Genomic DNA, 21,181 nt, shown 5'->3' with positions numbered 1-21,181 from the left:
GGGAGTGAGGGAGCATCCTATAGCTCTCCTATAACTGTTCTGAGACCAGTGCAGACAGACAGCACACTGGAGGTTAAGTCATGCACTAAATAGGGAGCAAGGGAGCATCCTATAGCTCTCCTATAACTGTTCTGAGACCAGTGCAGACAGACAGCACACTGGAGGTTAAGTCATTCACTAAATAGGGAGCAAGGGAGCATCCTATAGCTCTCTATGCAGTTAAGTGCGTTCACTCCTAAAATCTGATCAAAAGTTCAGTTTCAGGCAGCAGATGATGTTTGGATCACTCAACATGTTTGACACACATGGGACGATGATCATCAGTTTTTAGTTCATGAACATTTTATTTTGATAAACCATGTGATCTATTCAAATCTATCATTATTTGCTATTATCGCTTCAACCTTTGAACCGGCATTAAATTACAGCATTTATTATGGGCAAGATTGTGAAATGTGTATTAAGAATGTAAATGAGGACAGTTGACTTTAAGAGCCCTGTAAAGGTGAACACGCTCTTTATATTCACACATGCAGGTTAACTCACCTGTAGCGGATTACACATGACCAGCATTATCTGGATATACCTGAGGAGCCAAAGAGAGAGAGCAAACAGGGTCAGGTGACTGTTGCCGTGGTAACAAAAACAAATCCACACTGTATCACAAAGCCCTGCTGACAGATGAGGTCTACAGGGAACACAAAGTTATAATTAACATCTTAAGAGCTCGACTCATCCTCCGGTTTGAGTACTAGAGTATAAATCAGGGATAATAAACAGACTGTTGGTCTTGATCATAAAATACAGGGTGATCAACATGTCAGTTTTACAATAATGTCCAGTTGAAATGTTGGTTTGGTGTCAACACTAGAAGACACTTAAGTTGCTGTGGAGCAAGATATGCATTGTGAAAATCGCTGTAAAAATATGACATTGCTACTTAGCAAGGTAATAAATATTAAATGCATTGCATTTATGCATTTGGCAGATGCTTTTATCCAAAGCGACTTACAGTGCAATTATTACAGGGACAATCCCCCCGGAGGAACCTGGAGTTAAGTGCCTTACTCAAGGACACAATGGTGGTGACTGTGGGGATCAAACCAGCAACCTTCTGATTAACAGCCCTGTGTTTTAGCCACTATGCCACCACCACTCCAGTTGTTTAATCAAGTATTCCAGAGAGGTGCAATAGTGCTTAAACAAGAAACGATTAGAAAAACAGGCAAAATGTGGACGGTATAAGACTGTGTAGTTAACGTCTTTAATGCGGGAATAAACTACAATCCTACGAAGCACTGCGAGTGACGTAATCGGATTAAAAACAATGCTAAAAAATATTCAGATATGTACAAATATAAGCAGTTTGAGAGTGTAGGGACAGCAACTCGATTGCGTCATTCAAAGTGCATCATGGGCGCTGCAGAGCTCTTTTGGTGCACATTGTTTCACCGTGATTCTCTGATTGGTGGATCTTTCACTTTAGGATCATGGGCAGGGCTAATCTGGTCATGCAATTTCCAGGTGGGCCGACGCACTTTGGGGGCGATCAGGGGCGGACTGGCCATCGGGGGAACAGAGCGGGCTGGGGGGTCGGCCGCGAAATGTGCCGATTGGTCCGCGATCAGCTAAAATGAGCTGGCATAATGGACAACAAAATTGCGCCGCGATATGCAGAAAAGGACAGCGACCCCACCCCTCTCAACAAGTTTTGGGGCAGTTGCCATGTAAAATCCCATGCCGATTTATCTTCCCAGTCCAGCCCTGATCACTGGTAGTGTAGTTCGTTTAAAATTCGGGTAGTTTGAAATAACACGGACTGATACCTTCAACAAAAGCATGCACCATCGACATACAACCCCTCTGAAATTCTCCGAGCTCACAGTCTGCCTTTAAAGGCTACACATATACACATTATATGCAATGTAGTGAGGTCATGTGACAACAATATAGCATACTATTGTCGACCCTGAACAGAAGCTGAATGGTTTATTTTTCTTTTAAGCTGTTTTCTCCTCTTGGTCGTCCATCTTTAATCTCCGCATATTGTTGGAAAAGGAAAACCATGACATTTGAAGCATAACTAACATTTTCATGGAAACTTGGAAGCCCAAAGGTGTGAGTAAGATTTTAAGCATGTAACAGTGAGAGGATGAGGACAGCTCGGCATGGTAAAGTTTCTGGCAGAGGACTGTGACGTTTATATCGAACAGGCCTGCTGGACGTCTGCTCAGCGTAACTCGGTGTGAAAAGTCTGACGTTATTATGACAGCCATAGTGATCACAAGTCCCAGTGGAACCAACACCTTCTACAAACCAAAACTACAGAACGGAATAACTTTTGTTCAAATAAATGTAAATATATGTACTATTTCTTTTGTTTGTTTTTGAGCCAGTCACCTGAGCCAAAAATGCCATGTGAATAATAACTCTAGAGCCGCAGAAAAATTCTTCCCATCTTCAAGTGCACCTGGTAATCTCCTATGTCTGAGTCAGTCATTCGTTATTATGAAATGTACACATTAAATTCAAAACTATAATACGCTAGAAGACTAAATTAAAGGTGCAGTGTGGCAGGGCGGAGGGCGGGGCCGGGTCGTGATTCTGCACACCCGTCACCTAATCAGACTAATCAAGTCTCCGAGAGGTATAAAGGCCGACTGGAGACTGCAGTGCGACGAGAGAGAGAGATTTACGGACACCTTGTGTGTTTGTGTCTTTTTGTTTCAGTTTTATATTAAACTATTATTTATATTGTCAAGCCGGTTCTCGCCGCCTCCTTTCCATTAATCCCTTTACACTGGTGCCGAAACCCAGGAAGGAGGAGGGATGTGCCGTAGTGGAGTCCTCGCCACTACCATCCACCCCAATAGAGCAGCCGCGGGTATCCACCAGAGGACGGAGGAGCCCGGCCACCGGGAAGCCGCCGACCATGAGGGGAGGAGGGGCTCCCAACCATCCGTCTGGAGCAGTTACGGCTGCCAGGGGCAGGGAGACCACTACCGTCCACCACAAATGCGGCGGGGCATTCCGTCCACCAGGGGCCGGAGGGCTGCCTCCGATCTGTCCGGGAGGCACGGCTGTCGTCCATTAGAGGGTGGAGGAGTGGCCGAGGACCAAGCTACGGCGTATCGGAGAACCGTCCAGTAAGTGTTTTTCTCTCTCTCCCACTGCCGCTCCATGTTGGCTTTTCCCTCTCTTTTTAAAATGTTTTGTTAATTTGCACAATCGCCGTTATGGCGCGGAAGTGCCGCACTTTTTTTTGTTGTTGTTTTCCTCCCCTTGTCCCCCTCCCTCATCCAGGTTGACGGGGATGACCTGCCGGCAGATGGTGTGTAAGGCACGCCCCTCCCCAGGGAAAGTGGGTGGGGGGGGTGTACATCATGCCAGGGCCTTGTTATTAGTGACACCTGTGGCCGTTAAGTGAACTGCAGCAGCTACCTGTTGCTCGTGCTAGTGCAAACACTCCATAGGGACGCGAGCATCGACCAAGACAATGACGTAATGTACAAAGAGACTGAACGTGATTCACCGGCATCATGCTGACAGATGAGGTAACATAATTAAAATTACACCGTTATGATTGTTTTACTACAAACTTTGAGGCTGTATATTATATTTGACTATCCAGTGCTGGAACAGGGCTAATACAAAGTGTGGATATAGATCTGACAATGCAAGACTAGTTTGAAGTAATCACTTTTCTTTGCATGATACATTGACGGCATTTATACGATAGCCTATGTTGGCATTAGCTAGCTAGCTTTATCAATAGCTGTTAGCTAAATTTGGTGGATGATGAAAGCAGCCGTTTATAAAGTAACCACCACACAAGTCCGAAACCTTCACAAACAACAGATTAACACTTTTAAGAACCCTCCAAAACAAAAAACAATCACTGGCAAAACATGTACTATAAGATTATTTTTTTTTTTAAATAATCCATAATGGTGTAGTTCCGCCATCAACCAGAAGGGGTTAAGTGGACCATGCTAATAAGCCGAAACATGATTGCTTATTTATGGCTAGCATCACTCAAAGGCTATTTATGAGTTAAAGAAAACTAGTTTGACCACTGTAAACAAACATCTTGAAGTAGCTAACGCTAAACACGGATACAGTGGAAATCTGGTGCTAACATGCTATTCACTTGGCTGTTTTAGAAAGAAACTCTTTGTTTTTGCAAGTTTGCCTCCCACACAAATGAGTAAATGCAATAATTATAGTGTCCACGTGGCTACTGAGGGAATATTTCCGTTTATTGAGCTTATAATGAACAGGCGAAGGGAGATCTGTGTCACAGGCTAGTTTTTGCCAGCAGCAATGTCCATTTTGCCAAGCTAACTGTTTATAATTAATCAAACACAGTGCTGGACTGCATTATAACAGGATAAATGTAGTCCTGAAGCTTTGCACATGGGCATGAACACACAATGAAGGAAAATACAGTCCTGAGAGCCCCAAATTGTGCAATGACTATTAGTATATAGTAAGTATATAAAAGGTACTAAAGATATTGGTACTGTAGGTTGATAGATCTCTTTTTTGCTCAAATGTTCCCAGTTCCCAGAACATTTAAAGCAAAAATTTTTTTCACATTTTATGCTGCAGCCTTATGCTAAAATGTTGTCATTATTTTTTTTTTTACATCATTCTGCACTCCATACCACGTAATAACAAAGCAAAAACCAGATTTTTGATAACTTTGCAAATGTCTTAAAAAGGATAAATTGAAATATCACATTGAGGTAAGTATTCAGACCCTTTGCTATGACACTTGAAATGTAGCTCAGGTGCATCCCATTTCTCTGGATCATATTTGAGATGTTTCTACACTTTGATTGGAGTCACCAGTGACAAATTCAATTGATTGGACATGATTTGAAAATGCACACAACTGTCTATATAAGGTATTATAGCTGAAAATGCATATCAGAGCAAGAACCAAGCCATGAGGTCAAAGGAACTGCCTGCAGAGCTCAGAGACAGGATTGTGTCGAGGCACAGATCTGAGGAAGGCTAAAAAAAACATTTGGCTGCATTGAAGGTTCTCAAGAGCACAGTGGCCTCCATAATTCTTTAAATGGAAGTTTGGAACAATCAGACAATTGAGGACAAAGAACCTGATGGTCACTCTGGTTGAGCTCCAGAGATCAGAGATGGGAGAAACTTGAGATGGACAACCATCACTGCAACTCTCCACCGATCTGAGTGGCCAGATGAAAGCCTCTCCTCATTGCAAGACACATTAAAAAGCACCTAAAGGACTCTCTGACTGTGAGGAACAAGATTCTCTGGTCTGATGAAACGAAGATTGAACTGTTTGGCCTCAATTCCAAGCGTCATGTCTGGAGGAAACCAGGCACCCTCATCACCTGCACAATACCATCCTAACAGTGAAGCATGGTGGTGGTAACATCATGCTGTGGGGGTGTTTTTCAGCAGCAGGGACTTGGGGACTGGTCAGGGTTGAAGGAAAGCTGATTGCAGCAAAATACAGAGATATCATTAATGTAAACCTGGGCCAGAGCGCACAGGACCTCAGACGGGGCCGAAGGTTCACCTTCCAACAGGACAATGACCCTAAGCACACAGCCAATACAAAGCAAGTGTGACTTATGGACAACTCTGTGAATGTATTTGAGTGGACCAGCCAGAGCCTGGACTTGAACCCAATCGGACATCTCTAGAGAGATCTGAAAATGGCTGTCCACTGACATTCCCCATCCAACCTGACAGAGCTGGACAGGATCTGCAGAGAAGAATGGCAGAAAATCCCCAAATCCAGGTGTGCAAAAATTATCGCATCATAACCAAAAAGATTTGAGGCTGTAACCATTGCCAATGTGCTTCAACTAAATACTGTGTTAAGGGTCTGAATACTTATGTCAATGTGATATTTCAGTTTTTTCATTTTAATACATTTGCAAAGTTATCAAAAATCATAATTTAAAGTATTTTAGCTGAAGGCTGCAACATAACAAAATGTGAAAAAAAACGAAGGGGTCTGAAAACTTTATGAATGCACTGTAGCTCAGACCATTTGGAAATGTTTGAGTTCATATTGAGATGTCTGATTGCGGACTTTGGGTTTGAGTTGCCTGACATGTCAGCATCTGGCTCAAATAATGAGGTCAGTTTTGGGCAGGACTTCCTGTTTGGCTGAACAATGGCAGATTGTTCAGTGGTTCTTGTGTCATGATTTTTGGTTACGAGATACGCAAGAACCAATGAAAATTTATATTATTGACGTGTCGCCATATTTGATTTGAGTTGATCAAAGATTTCATTTAATATTTAATAACGACTCACCCCTGGAGTCACGAGTTCGAATCCAGGGTGTGCTGAGTGACAAATTGGCCCGGTTGCTAGGGAGGGTAGAGTCAAATGGGGTAACCTCCTCGTGGTGGTGATTAGTGGTTCTCGCTCTCAATGGGGCGTGTGGTGAGTTGATCGTGGAGAGTAGCATGAGCCTTCACATGCCGTGAGTCTCTGCGGTGTCATGCACAACGAGTCACATGATAAGATGCGCGTATTGACGGAAGTGGAGGCGACTTGTCCTCCGCCACCCGGATTGAGTCGAGTAACTGTGCCACCACAAGCACCTACTAAGTAGTGGGAATTGGGCATTCCAAATTTGGGAGAAAAGGGGATTATAGAAAATATATAGTTTATAACGACTTATGTTGTCTTAAAGTGATTGTATGTCTTCAGAATACTTGGAATATGATCCATGGGCTTCCTTTATGACAATTGGTGAATTTAAGCATTCAAGCGAGGCACTATCCAATACAATTTTATGGAAATCATGGAAAATATATCCTTAGAAAATATATTCAAGAACGAAAATAATGAGTAAATAATTGCAACATTTACATTTGTTGGGTATATTATCTCTTTAAACTCCCTGTTTTTCTCCATGTCTCGTCTCTCCCTCCTGGATATCTTCCTCATACTCTTGGCAAGCATTACATGAAAATGGTGAATCAGATATGGCTCTCTCTTGCTGGGTGGTGTGGGTGTGGTCAGTGTGATGTCACTCATTCTGAGTGCGAGGGTGGGTGGGAAAGGACAGAGAGCAAAAAATGCAAAACACATCACTTCCTCATTATCGTCTCGCCAATGACCCCTCAACCTTCCCATGACTGAATGTCTGAGATCATGAGACTGTGTGCGTTTACAGGTTTTGCTGTACTTGTGAGGTACAAATGTTCTCACTAGTTAAAATTGTCCAGACAAATATAGTGAAATGTGTCGAACCGGAAATATGAAACGGTTACATTAAAATCAGTTTATGTGCAGGGGCTAAATTCCCCTTAATGCCAACTGAGAGAGTTGTTGTTGCGCATAAAACCTGTTCAAAACAATGCGAAAATAGAAGGGGTAGAGCAGGGGTGGGTCAAGTTGTTTAGTACAGGGGCCACATCGAGCTTTAAAGGAATAATTCACACAAAAATGTTTCGTTCTTCAGCAGAACACAAATTAAGATTTTTAGGAGAATATATCGATGCAATGAACACCCCTGGTCTAGATGTAGAACATATAGATAACTACTCAAAAACTCATCATCGATATTGAGGACATTTCTTCTTTTTTATTTTTTCAGAAAAACATAAAGATTGTTTTATCGCTCAGCACTATTGATAACATTGCCTTAATCTCTCACACAAACCCAATAATCTCGGTGATAGATAGTTACATTTCAGGCTACATTATAGACACACAGACTCTAGCAAGCAGAAATATTGTCCTTTATACCCGGACATATGGGTATAAAGGCGGGGAAATGCGTCTAGTTCACTCACAAATTGTCTTCAGTGCCGATGGTCATGTATGCAGTGAGCTGCGAGTCACACACCTGTTCCTCTTCCTCTGAGCTGATTCTGCTGTAGGATCTACGGCGCACTTCAGCGGCTTTCTCCTTCTCTGCACGGCAGTGCAGTTTGCACCTGGTCACTTCGACAGCGCAAAACTCCTCTAAAAGAGCAATACACAGCGGCGTTGAACGTCCTTATCAGGATGCGTTTTTATAAAGATGCCCTTACGCCCCTGTGTAGCTCCTGGATGCGGTAGAGTGCTCTCCACTTCAGACAGCCACAGGCGTTGTCTCTTGTGTCTGGGCTGCGATCACACCGAGGCAGCATTTGTGGATGGTTCATGTTCTCACCGCGAGAACATGACCAAGGCAACGTTGCGTTCGCGGCTTTCCTTCAACCAAAGGAATGCCACTCCAGCCATCCCCCGCGTCGCTCCTTCTCACGGGATTGAGGATGATGCGGCTGGCGATGGAGGTGATCTGGAGATGGCAGCAGGTGCGGTTCCGCCCCCTCGGACCACCCGCCCCCCAGGAAGCTCGTTGACTCCTGTCCGTCGCCTCACGGACAGCCTGCCTATCCTCTAGAGCTCGAGGTGGATGAGCTCGCCGCTGCAACGGAGAGCGGTCCGGCATCTGATGCAGACAACTCCTCTGGACTGCCGCCTTCAGGCCAGCACGCCCAGGCTGAGGCTGACGCGCAGATGTCTGACATGCTTGCCCGGGCCGCAGCCAGCGTGGTGCTGGACTGGAATCCTCCGTCCTCCCCACAGCCGTCGCGGCTGGATGACTGGTTTCTGGGGTCTGCGCGCTGCTCACAGCCGCAGCCCCCGGTCCCGTTTTTCCCGGAGGTGCATGATGAGCTGACGACTTCATGAAGGACACCCCTCCCCACTCGTCACAAAGCCAAGCGCTCATCCCTCGACGGCGGTGCGGCCCACGGGTACACGCCGATTCCCCAGGTGGATAGGGCGGTTGCGATCCACCGACGATTGACCCGGGGACCAAGACGTTAGCTCCGGAGCTGGTAAGCAGACCACTCCGTCCCCCGGTGGAGGGCCGGGAGGAGAATCTTTTGCTGAATTCATTTCATTTGCCCCACATTCTCAGTAAAAGAGCTATTTCCTTTGTCTCTGGGTCACCTGGCCCTCAAATGCCGTTCTCACAGCACTCTGCCACCACACCTTAACAGTCCCGGCAAGCTGGACGCAGACCCCCCGCCCTCACCCCACGACTGTTCCCTGGCCGGCCGGTTCTGACGAGTCTAGAGGACGCCTCCACCGGACCTCCTCCTCAGTCACTATCCTGACCCCTGCTGGGTGTGCGGAGCAAGGTAAGTGCTTCCAGTCTTTTCTCAGCACCAGAGCCTCGGGACGCACCAGAGCCTCCCGACGCCATATTACCTGCTCCGCCCCGCTGCGAAGCCCCGCCGGGTACGTCAATGATATTCGTCCCCTTAGTGCCCCTAGCGCGCCGTTTGTATGCATGGCTTTCACTTCACAACCCGTCACGCTGGCTGGCCGTGGCCATTCTCCGTGTCCGGGCGGTTGGCCTACTCCGTCATCCGGCAGATGGCAGCGGCTCTCCCCTGGGTGGACGACGTGTCGAGGACTCCGCGACGGGCATCCCTCCAGTGTTTTTGGCACCAGTGTAAGGGTCTTTAATGGAAAGGAAGAGGCAAGAACCGGCTTGACAATATAAATAATATTTTAATAAGGAACTTATACAAAAGACACAAACACACATATGACGGACAGCTTCCCTAATTCTCTCTCTCTCAAACTGTCGTCACCGGCCGCCTTTATCACTCGCACGCCCCATCAGGCCGACTGGGGACCGGGCATGCATCATTCTAGCCTGGCCCAGCCCTGCCCTCCTCCGCTCTACAGTAGTATTTGTTCAGTTTGAGATGATAAAGTTGGGAATACCATTAGAAAGCGTACACCACCAACTAGAAACATCATGAATTCTACTCCAATTACTTTAGAGGAAGAGCGAGTTAACAGCAAGGTTGGATTGCGTAAGCAGTTCCCATTAAAGTTGGCATGGGCTTGCACTGTACACAAAATACAAGGATTAACTGTCAATGAAACAACAATATTTTTGCAGCTGGACAGGCATATGTTGCTTTATGTTGAGTCAAGACTTTAAGTGGGTTGAACATTCAAGATTTTGCTGATAAAACAATTTATTGCAAAAATTACATCCAAGAATGTATCACCACAATGCCACAGTTTGAACTTTATAATATTTCACCACAAAACACCAACAACTCTTTTAAAATTTTCCTAATGAATGTTCAGGGTTTACACTGCCATTTGCTAGATTTAACAGCTTCAATCCAATTCTATTATCAGGGCTGGACTTTGGGGCCGTTCAGGGGCGCACTGGCCATCGGGAGATCCGAGCGTGGCCGGTGGGTCGGCCGCAAAACTTGACAATCTGATATGAGCTGCAGAATGGACCAAAAAAGGTCAGTGAACCCCTTTTTATTTATATACAGTATATATATATATATATATATGCCATTTCTGTAAGAAAATTAAACTTGTTTTCCATTTTGATTAAGTTTATTGTTCTTTCTTGTTTTAAGCATGAGATTTCTTTGAAAACAAGTCTTAATATCTTAACTCATTTTACTTCTCAAATTTTGACATTTTGCTTTAGTGTAGGTTTTGGGTTTAGCTTATAGCTTACTATGAAAAGCATTGTGTCTATGAGAGGTCCTATCTGTCTTTGAGGGCGTTTGGCATTCTCAAGAAGCCTCGTGATTTCAGAAGCAGCACAAGGCCTGTTCCTCTGACGAGCCCGATTCCAGAAACGGCCTCTGACCCCTGATGTAACGGTGCATCGGTGAGCTCATTCTGCAAAATTCCCAGTCATTGAGATTTTCCTCTGTCTGACATTAAAATTGGTGTAAATTGCAGCTGGGTTGCAACTCTTCTCGACATTAATGATCTGTAGATCGTGATAAGACGGTAGTTTGTGATTTATTTCGGATGATTCAGCTGCGGCGGTCCCTTACATCCCAAAAATTCACCCTGCAAAATTAAATCACCGTCGGGGTCAGGGGAAACGCTGCATACTAAGGAAAACACAGCGGATGAAAAAAAGACAGGAATGGAGAAGATATAACGGGAATTAAGAGTGTTTCTCATCTTGTTGTTTATAATCCCTCACTCTTTCCCTCCCTTTCTCTCCCTTGTTTCCTTGTCTAGAAGTTTAGAGTGAAAGACTCCTCCACACTGCCTCAAATATGAAGAGATATGAGCGAGAGACAGAGAGATAGAGCTGGAGAGATAGAGAGGAGGCATCTCACCAGCTGTCAGCTGTGGTGAAACAGATACATAGGTGTACACACTCTCTTCATCTTGCCAGTCAACACACACATATACAGTTGTGGCCAAAAATATTAGCACCCTTGCTAAATGTTAGGATGTGATCTTTCCTTCAAAAAATGCACTTTTAATTAAAGTAAAATAATTGAAAGAGGGGAAATATCTCATTATTAAATCAATATTTTTCTCCAAAACACATTGGCCACAATTATTGGCACCCCTAGAAATTCTTACGAGTAAAATATATCTAAAGTATATTCCCATTCATAGTTTACATTTCTTTTAGTGCACCTGGGTGACTATGAGATCGTTCAGCCATGACTTCCTGTTTCACAGGGGTATAAATATAATGTCTCCACACACAGTAAGGAGGATGGTTCAAGTGGCCAAAGAATGTCCAAGGATCCCAACTGGAGGGTTTCAAGAAAATAAGCCTCTGCTCTCATCCAGCATCAAACTCAAGCATCTTCAGTTTGCCAGATGCTCCTGGAACTTCACATGCGACCGGGTTCAATGGTCAGATAAAACAAAAACAGAGCTTTTTGACAGCAAACACCAGAGATGTGTTTGGCACACACGGAGATGATGAAGTACCCAATGCCCACAGTTAAATGTGGTTCTGGATCTTTAATGTTGTGGGGCTGTTTCTCTGCAAGAGGTCCTGGACATCTTGTTCGGATACATCGTATCATGGACTCTATCATATACCAACAGATAAAAGAACAAAACCTGACTGCCTCTGCCAGAAAGCTTAAAATTGGCCCTGGTTGGATGTTCCAGCAGGACAACGATCCAAGACAAACATCAAAATCAACCCAAAAATGATTCACAGACCACAAAATCAATGTTCTGCCATCCCAGTCCCCTGACCTGACCCCCATATAAAGCCAGCGGGGTGAACTGAAGAGGAGAGTCCACCAACATGTACCTCTGATTATGAAGCATTTGTACAGATTTTGTATGGAGGAATGGTCTCCGATCACTTGCCACATGTTCTCCAACCTCATTAGGCATTATAGGAGGAGACTTTATGACAACATTTACATTTATGCATTTGGCAGACGCTTTTACCAAAAGCGACTTCCAGTGCAATTATTACAGGGACAATCCCCCCCGGAGCGACCTGGAGTTAAGTGCCTTACTCAAGGACACAATGGTGGTGGCTGTGGGGATCGAACCAGCAACCTTCTGATTACCAGTTATGTGCTTTAGTCCACTACGCCACAACCATGCCCATATAATCCCATAATTGACAAGAAAAGTATTTATCAATTGACGCATTTTACAACCTATATATTCACCTTATATATTTTAAGTCGTATGAAGCCAGACTATAGTGTTGTTTGATGAACAGACAGAATTTAAAGAGTTATCAGCAGAAATGTGTTGCTTATGCCTTAGCTTTTCATTCAAAATAAGCACAAATGGTGTTTTCAGAAATGCACTTACAGTGGAAGTCTATGGGGCAAGACACTGCAGCTGAATAAATGTTAAAATGCACACTGTTTCAAAAGTAGAGCCACAAGACTTGAACATAATACATGTTAACGTGAGACTAGTGTGATGAAACCACATATTTCACCTTATCTGTGCAAAGTTATATCCAATATTTCAACTCCTGTCAATGTTTTCAATGTGAGTGCTTTCACAAATTACAAGCTGTACATTTCTGCTTTTGCAACCCTCCGATTCACTTGCCCCATAGACTTCCAATGTAAGTGCATTACTGGAAACATTATGTTTTGACAAACTGTGAGACTAATTGCAATTATTATGGCACAGATGCTGTCAATAGAGCTTAATGTGTTTCTTATAACACTTTCTAACACCACAAACCGACTGATTGACTTCTCATTCACTAAAGCATGCTAGAAAACGAGGTGTTAGACACACAAACCACAAGAACACACACTTTAACAGCTACACAATGTGCAAAAACCACATTTCCTTTATTCACAACCGCAGTATCCTTAAACACACACACACACACACACACACACACACACACACATGCAGTATCCATTGACCACATACACAACAGAGCAAGACCCTTTAATGAGAACAATTGCCACCTAGCAACCGCCCAGAACTTCCTAGCAACACCGGGCTGGGTATTGATACAGATTTCCCAATTCGATTTGATTCTGATCTACAAGCTCTCGATTGTGATTAGATTCATACGGGTATATTTCATTAAATGTCCCTTTTGCTTAAATATAAAATAAATTCTCTCCCAGCTAATGATGTTAATTATACAGGGGACCTTCTAACTAGGTACAATATGAAAACATAAATTTTACTAATTACGTTTTATTATTTTTCATCATTTTGGTCACATTTTAGCTTTTTAAAACTGAATAAATCAATGTATTTAATCAATAAATACAATATGATTTTTCATATATTATATTTTGTTACATGTTTATTTGCATAATTTCTAGGCGTGTCAATTGTTAATTTTTTAAAATCTAATTAATTACATGGTGTACCGATCAATAAATCTAATTAATCGCAATTAATCTCATATATCAACATTTGCTTGGCCTCTCAAATAAAAATAATTAATTATATAATAATTAAATGACTATAAAGAGTTATATTTAATTATATATTTATATTATAACAAAAATAATATTGAGATGCATCACAACTAAAATGCATTACATTAATGTGGAAAAGGAGCTTTGATAAAACAATATAAGGAAGTGGCTTTAGATTCCAACAGATGATTTTTTTGCATATTAAACACGAGTCTATCATTGGCGTACAGTTCATGTCAAGGACGCGTCAATGTACACCTGCGCCATACGGACGCTTTGGAGCGACTTGGTTGTGTCGCACCACAATTTTTTGGTCGCTGTCAAGCTCAAATAAATATTTCACACAATAAATGAGGGTCTAATGGGTGGTCAAGTGGTCAAATATTCTCCCAACACAAACACGTTTTTTAATTCATGAATTACTTTTAATGTCAATTAAGTCACAATAACAGAATCTACGATTCAAAATGTGAATTAACACGAACTTATGTCAAAATATCACAAGAAACATAGGATGATATACTGTATGAGATTTCAACATGATTTCTTAATAATAATAATAATAATAATAATAATAATAATAATAATAATAATAATAATATTAAGGCAATTATTACTATTTGCACTTCTAATTAAATACTAACAGGGCATCACTGCAGTGTGTTTATTTAGAGTCCCAACAAGAGACTCGAATGGCTTTATCTCATCTGTGTTGTGCCTGTTTAGAATTAAATGTTTCTTTTTTGTTGTTTTTGATCAACGACTGACTGCGACCACCCACAACACCTCAGCATTGTGGCGGAAACTTTCGTATGGGCAAGCACCACTCAGATTGTCTTCAGAAAATGTAAAAATCTAGTTTATATCTAGTCATGCTGTATTTATGCAACGCAATAACCAAACGCAGGTGTCGTCACACTATGAAAACCTCACTCTTCTCTCCATTACTGAACTCCACACCACGAGAGACGGAACGGAACGCTGTAGATGTTTGAATGGAGTTTTAGGAAAATGGAAAAGCGTCTGAATGGTTTAATCTCTTTCCATAACAGATGTAGACGGCCGCTGTCTTCACCTCCACTCATACTGAAACAATATGCGGTGAGCACGTGTTTGTCTGCAGTCTCCATATGTGTTTGTGAATACTGCAAAGTTCTCAGTAATATGTTCACAATGTAGATGGAAAGGGTAGCCACGGCCAGAGAGACACTGTGTATCCTGTTGGCAAAACTGAACGGCACAAACTTCGGCCGTCTGACTGGCACACCTGCGTGCTGACCCCTGAACTCTCCGAACAGCCACACACCTCTTCTGCACGACTGAGCAGATGTGCATGTGTTGACCAGATTGGTGTGTGTGTACACCTGTTCACATCAACAACATGAGTGCATGTCCACCTGTGCAGCAGGTTACTTGTTTTTCTTTTACAGAAGTGCACCTGTGTGTCACCTGTGTATATGTTCATGAGTTGGAACTGTTTATGAATATGTATTTCCACGCATTCCCCTTATGCACTGATGTATGCTGTCTGCGTTTCTGTTTTGCCAACATACAATACTTGCCATATACACAGAAACTGCTTACATGCTTAGGCAGAGAACTCAACAGTCACAATTGGCTAACAAATCACAGCCTTTTCATACAAGCTTCATGTATACACACATGAATATGTACAGTTGAAGTCATAAGTTTACATACACCTTAGGTTGAAGTCATTAAAACTCATTTTTAACCACTCCATAGATTTAATATTAGCAAACTATAGTTTTGGCAAGTCGTTTAGGACTTTGTGCGTGACACAAGTAATTCTTCCATCAATAGTTTACAGACCGATTGTTTCACTTTCACTTGACTATAATCACAATTCCAGTGGGTCAGAAGTTCACATACACTAAGTTAACTGTGCCTTTAAGCAGCTTGGACAATTCCAGAAAATGATGTCATTAGCCAATTAGCTTCTGATAGGAGGTGTACTGAATTGGAGGTGTGCCTGTGGATGTATTTTAAGGCCTACTATCAAAATCAGTGCCTCAAAAGATATCAGCCACATATCTTGTTCATCATTAGGAGCAATTCCCAAATGCCTGAAGGTACCATGTTCATCTTTACAAACAATAGTACGCAAGTATAAACACCATGTGACCACACAGCCATCATACCGCTCAGGAAGGAGACACATTCTGTCTCTTAGAGATGAACATAGTTTGCTGCAAAAAGTGCAAATCAACCCCAGAACAACAGCAAAGGACCTTGTGAAGATGCTAGAAGAAACAGGTAGACGAGTATCTAGATCCACAGCAAAACTAGTCCTATATCGACATAACCTGAATGGCTGCTCAGCAAGGAAGACACCACTGCTCCAAAACCACCGTAAAAAAGCCAGACTACAGTTTGCAAGTGCACATGGGGACAAAGATCTGACTTTTGGAGAAACTTCATCTGGTCTGATGAAAGAAGTATTGAACTGTTTGGCCATAATGACCATTGTTATGTTTGGAGGAAAAAGGGTGAGGCTTGCAAGCTGAAGAACACCATCCCAACAGTGAAGCATGGGGGTGCAGCATCATGTTGTGGGGGTGCATTGCTGCAGGAGGGACTGGTGCACTTTACAAAATAGATGACATCATGAGGAAGGAAATGTATGTGGATATATTGAAGCAACATCTCAAGACATCAGCCAGGAAGTTAAAGCTCTGTCGCAAATGGGTCTTCCAAATGGACACTGACCCCAAGCATACCTCCAAAGTTGTGACAAAATGGCTTAAGAACAACAAAGTCAAGGTATTGGAGTGGCCATCACAAAGCCCTGACCTTAATCAGAACTAAAAAAGCATGTGTGATCAAGAAGGCCGACAAACCTGACTCAGTTACACCAGTTCTGTCTGGAGGAATGGGCCAAAAACGTATGTAAACTTCTGACTTCAGCTGTACATATATACAATCAAAGACATCTATACATAAACATATGGTCTCGTATGCAATAAATTGTGTTTGTTGAACAAATACAAAGCACATTGTGCAGTATGGTACATTTGGGTTAACAAGTGTAATAATGCATGTAGACTGCAAGGTGCAGATCTGTGCATGCTAGCTGCATTTATCCACAGCATGTATAAACAGATCTGCAGACTTAATCCAGTGGATCTGCACACATACTGTGCATGGGATGCTGTGCCAGGGTGTAACAAGTGTAACAACACATGCAGAATGCATATTTGCACAGACAGGTGTCAAATCTGTCCATTCATGCTGCCGATTTGTGCATGCAAGCTGCAGATATGTAATTCAGGGAATGTAATAATGAATGCAAGGCTGTAGATGAGTGCATACAGGATGCAGATCTGCATACGCAAGTTATAGACTATAGATACGAATGCACAAATCTGCAACCTGTATTTGTGGTACTACAGCCTGCATGCAGTGGCTGTGCACACATCGTGCATCTTGTATGCTCTGTGCTGGGAGTGTAATGTGTAACGTGTAACAATGCATGGAGGCTACAGATTTGTGCAGACAGGTTAAAGAAATGTGCATACAGGCTGTATGTTTGGAGAGTGTAATATTGCACCCAAGCTACTGATTTGTGCATACTAGCTGCAGATCTGCGCATCCAGACTATAGATATAAAGCATCTGCATCCTGCATGCGCAGATCAGCAGCCTGCATGCAGTGGCTCTGCACACAATGTGCATGGGCTGTTGTGTACAACAAGAATAAAAATGCATGCAGATTTGTGCATACAGGCTGTAGATAAGCGCATGCATGCTGCAGATCTGCGCATTCAAGCTGCAAATGTGTGGTTTTGGTAGTATAATAATGCATCCAAGCTGCAGATTTGTGCATACACACTTTAGCTACAAATGTGCTTATCTACAGCCTGTATTCACAGATCTGCAGCTTGCATGCAGTGGCTCTGCACCAACTGTGCATGGGCTGTTGTTTACTGGAAGTGTAACAAGTGAAACAATGCATTCAGACTGCAGATTAACGCATGCAAGCAGCAGGTCTCTGTATTCAAGTTGCAGATCTGTGCATACAAGCATGTAAATAAGCACATACTGGTTGCAGATTTGTGCATGTTAACTGCAGATCTGTGTATACAGACTGTAGATATGAATGTGCTTATCTGCAGCCAGCCTGCATGGGCCACCTTGCTTTGATTGTAACAAGTGTAAGATTGCACACAGGCTGCAGTTTGTGCATACACACTGTAGAAAATGCATGCTAGCTGCAGATCTGTGATTTAGGGCTAAAGTCTATGCTTTCTGACTGCAGATCAGCACATGTTGGCTTAAGCGCATGCATGCTGTTGATCTGTGCATGCAAGCTGCATATGTGTAGTTGTGGGAGTGTAATAACGCATACCAGCTGTAGATTTGAGCATACAGGCTATAGATATGAATATGCATTTGGCTTTGAACACACTGTGCATGGGCCACCTTGCTTTGAGTGTAACAATGTTAACAGGATGCAGATTTGCACAGCTAGCTGCAAAACTGTGATTTAGGGCTATAGATTTGCTTGCTAGCTACAGATCAGTGCATATACGGTTCACATGGCTGCCAAACGCTGGCTGTGCAGGTGAGACTGGCTCTGGGTTCTGTAAGAACTCTCAGCTGTTAAAACAGAAGTGCTTCACTGAAGGAGAGAGAGAGTTAGGGGAAAGAAAACGCAAAAAAAAAAAAATACTTCAGCTGCAACCTCGGATTCTCCGTATCCCTCCCAAACCGCAATGAGCCTGCGGCCTGCCAGAGAAAGAGAGAGAGCGAGCGAGAGAGAGAGGTGGGGGGGAATGGGCAAAGAGGGTGAGAGAGAGAAAGTAGCTGCAAGCTTTACTCTACTGAGCTCTATTGTCGAGAGCCAAAACAAGCAGGCTGATGACATCATCAAACCTGAGACCGAATGTGTCCTGAAGGCGTTCGTGTGTAGAGTTGAGGTGGAGTCGTATCCCAAATCACCCAGCACACCCTTCAAGCACAATATTCACCGCTGGCCAAGTTTAAACAATATAGCAGCACAGGGAAGGAAGGAGAAATTCCGACTTCTGAACCGGGCCTGAAGGATTTTCCTCGGTCAGAGCCAGACTGACCTACAAAGGAAAAACGCAGTAACTACACCCATGCGATTTAACTACGCTGAAATCAAACGTTATTCCTCAAGATGGCAGATGACTAATGTTTCAATACTTGTGCTGGTAATAGCAAAGTCTAGAGTTCAATTGCAAGAGGGTTTGATGCAGGAAGTGCTCTATCTCTTCGGCCTTGAAACACAGGTGCGCCAGGACAATTTTCCCTACTAACAGTGATAAATTGCAAAACTAACTCATCTTCACCTCATCTCAAACCAATAACCTTCAGAGCACCTGCCATTTCTGTTTCTCACAGCCAGATGGGAGTGCAACACATCTGCCTATGCCGCCTTATTCTGTTTCGACAGACCCCTGACCCAAAACCTCTTCCAATAAGACGCCTTCGATTTCAAATGTCTCGCTTCTCAGCCAATTCTGCGCTAAAACCGTCTTGAGAATGACAAAGCCGTCTGTCTCTACATGGCAGTTTCCTGTTGGAGATGGCCTCTAGCTCCAGACGGCTGATAAGGTGCCAGTTCCGTTCTTGAGTGTTATTACTAGGTTATTTGTTGAGCTCCAGCGGGGCCAGACAGCACCTCCGTTTGTCTGGGTGAGGGTCACTGATTCTGGGCTGAGAGAGTAGATTATCAGAGGCCCTACGGTCCCCATCCACAGGTTGGGAAAGGAATGATAACCAATTCAAGATGACTGCCAGTGTGCACAACAACAGGGAAAAGAAAATAGCTAAAAGTGGCAGACGCACCTTTGGACACATCTGTGATCTGTGTTTTCATTGGACGGGGCCTTACCTGAGCTGGGTGTGATGGATATCTGTGTCCATGGTAACCCAGAGGGGGTGATGTCATAAGATCATTATATATGCAAGACTCTTTTTTTTAACATAATAAATCATTTACGTATTACTTTAACACTCATTTTGCATGAGGACATTCACAAGCCTTAATGACTTACAAGACAGCCAGCGTGGAGAGAAAGGCCCACATCGCTTCCTCCGCGTCCGAGTGGCTCCGTGCGCGCTTTAGAAATGGCTCTCCCGGGTCACAGCTTCGCGTCTGCCCTGTTTAATCCGTTTGAACGCACGGTCCGCGGATGCTCCCGCTGGCACCGCTGTACTGCATCTTGGTGCGCGCTCAGTCGGTCGGTAACGGACAGGAGGCGGGGCGCAGCTCTATCCTCCGGAGTGTGGGAAACAGGTGAAGTGAAGTTCAAACACCGACCCACACCTATGCGCCGTTTCCGTGAAAGCTCGTAAAATATATATATAAAAAAACTTTCTGGCTGCGAAAAGGCTTCCTGGAACCCAACAGACAGGGAAATCGGGTTCGTGCCCAGTATTTCCAAGTAGTACTACGTGGCTGTCCAAGCGTAACTTTCCAGTCTGAAGCTTTACATTCAAAAATGTCCTTCCACGGGCACAGAGAGCTTATTGATTGGGCTTAAAACAGATGAGATCCATGAAACGGGAGTGCGCAAACATGGATTCGTGCGGGTGCTTTAGTGCTGACGCGCCGCGTGAGGCAGAGCACCTGGACGGGGATGGAGCAATGAAGACGCGGCTGCGAGCTGGACACCAGGTACCACGGAGTGGGCTCGGTCATGGCTGCTGCGCCCTGCGGCGGCGTTTACGCGTCCATGGCGCTGGAGACGCGCAGATGAGAGCCCGCCGTGGTCCAGCTCAGAGGATGTGGCAAAGTGAAAGCAGACACCCGCGATAGCCGCTCTCTGCACCTGATTTCCCGGACTCAATCGCTGCCCGCTGCCTGGAGCTCGAGCGCAATTGCAGCAGCCAAAACACGGGCCGATGACATCACCTCCAAAATGTTTGAAGGGGGAAAGAATGCAATCCGAGCTTTTTATTTATTTTTTTAAAAGAAAAAAGTTTGCAGCTCCCTCCAGAGCGGCGCACAAAGTCAGAGGTTTGTAGGGGAAAACGCGTTTTTGCGCATTAAAGGAGGTGACCCGTGCACTGGAAACAGCGTCCACTTAACCTGCGCCTCCTCCTCTTCCTCAGCCGCTTTCATTCACAAATACAAGCGTCAAAAAAGGTTGGGGAAAAACACAAAACCGAGCTGGTGTGTAAAAGCGGCTCCGATCTTTTCTCGTCTGAAGCTCCACGAAATTACTCCAAGAAAAAAACAGAACAAGATTTTAACAGCGGCGGATCAAGCCTCCCTCCCATCCCTCCCCCAGACACCCCCCTCTCCCTCTCTCCCAACGAGATTAGTCAGCCTCTGTGTGATGCCGCCCGACTACAACGAAAACACACTCAATGTCACCGCGCGCAACAAAGGAGGCGCGGGCGCACGCACAGCCGGTCCCACCGGGACGCGTCGCGTTCATGCTCTCCGCCATCGACAGACTCCAGGTGACATCTCTTTTCTTATTTTTTAAAGAGGTTAAA

The 21,181-nt window shown here is 44.0% G+C and overlaps 1 protein-coding gene across 2 annotated transcripts in view; it reads right to left on the bottom strand.

Annotated features, from left to right (window-relative positions):
- Window positions 1-20,861, bottom strand: part of fgf18a (fibroblast growth factor 18a) — a 26,962-nt gene extending 6,101 nt beyond the window's left edge. For both annotated transcript variants that reach the window (XM_052149522.1, XM_052149523.1), the window contains exons 1-2: window positions 19,732-20,861; window positions 547-586 (exon numbers count right to left, since the gene is read on the bottom strand). In XM_052149522.1, coding sequence (XP_052005482.1) covers window positions 547-586; window positions 19,732-19,763 — 72 coding nt within the window. In that variant the 5' untranslated portion in view covers window positions 19,764-20,861. The remainder of the gene's footprint in view (window positions 1-546; window positions 587-19,731) is intronic.
- Window positions 20,862-21,181: the final 320 nt, after the last annotated feature.

Source organism: Xyrauchen texanus, chromosome 19 (assembly GCF_025860055.1).
Source record: "Xyrauchen texanus isolate HMW12.3.18 chromosome 19, RBS_HiC_50CHRs, whole genome shotgun sequence".
NCBI lineage: Eukaryota > Metazoa > Chordata > Actinopteri > Cypriniformes > Catostomidae > Xyrauchen > Xyrauchen texanus.
The sequence above is the reverse complement of the archived record's forward strand: the minus strand, read 5'-3'. Positions and strand labels throughout refer to the sequence as shown.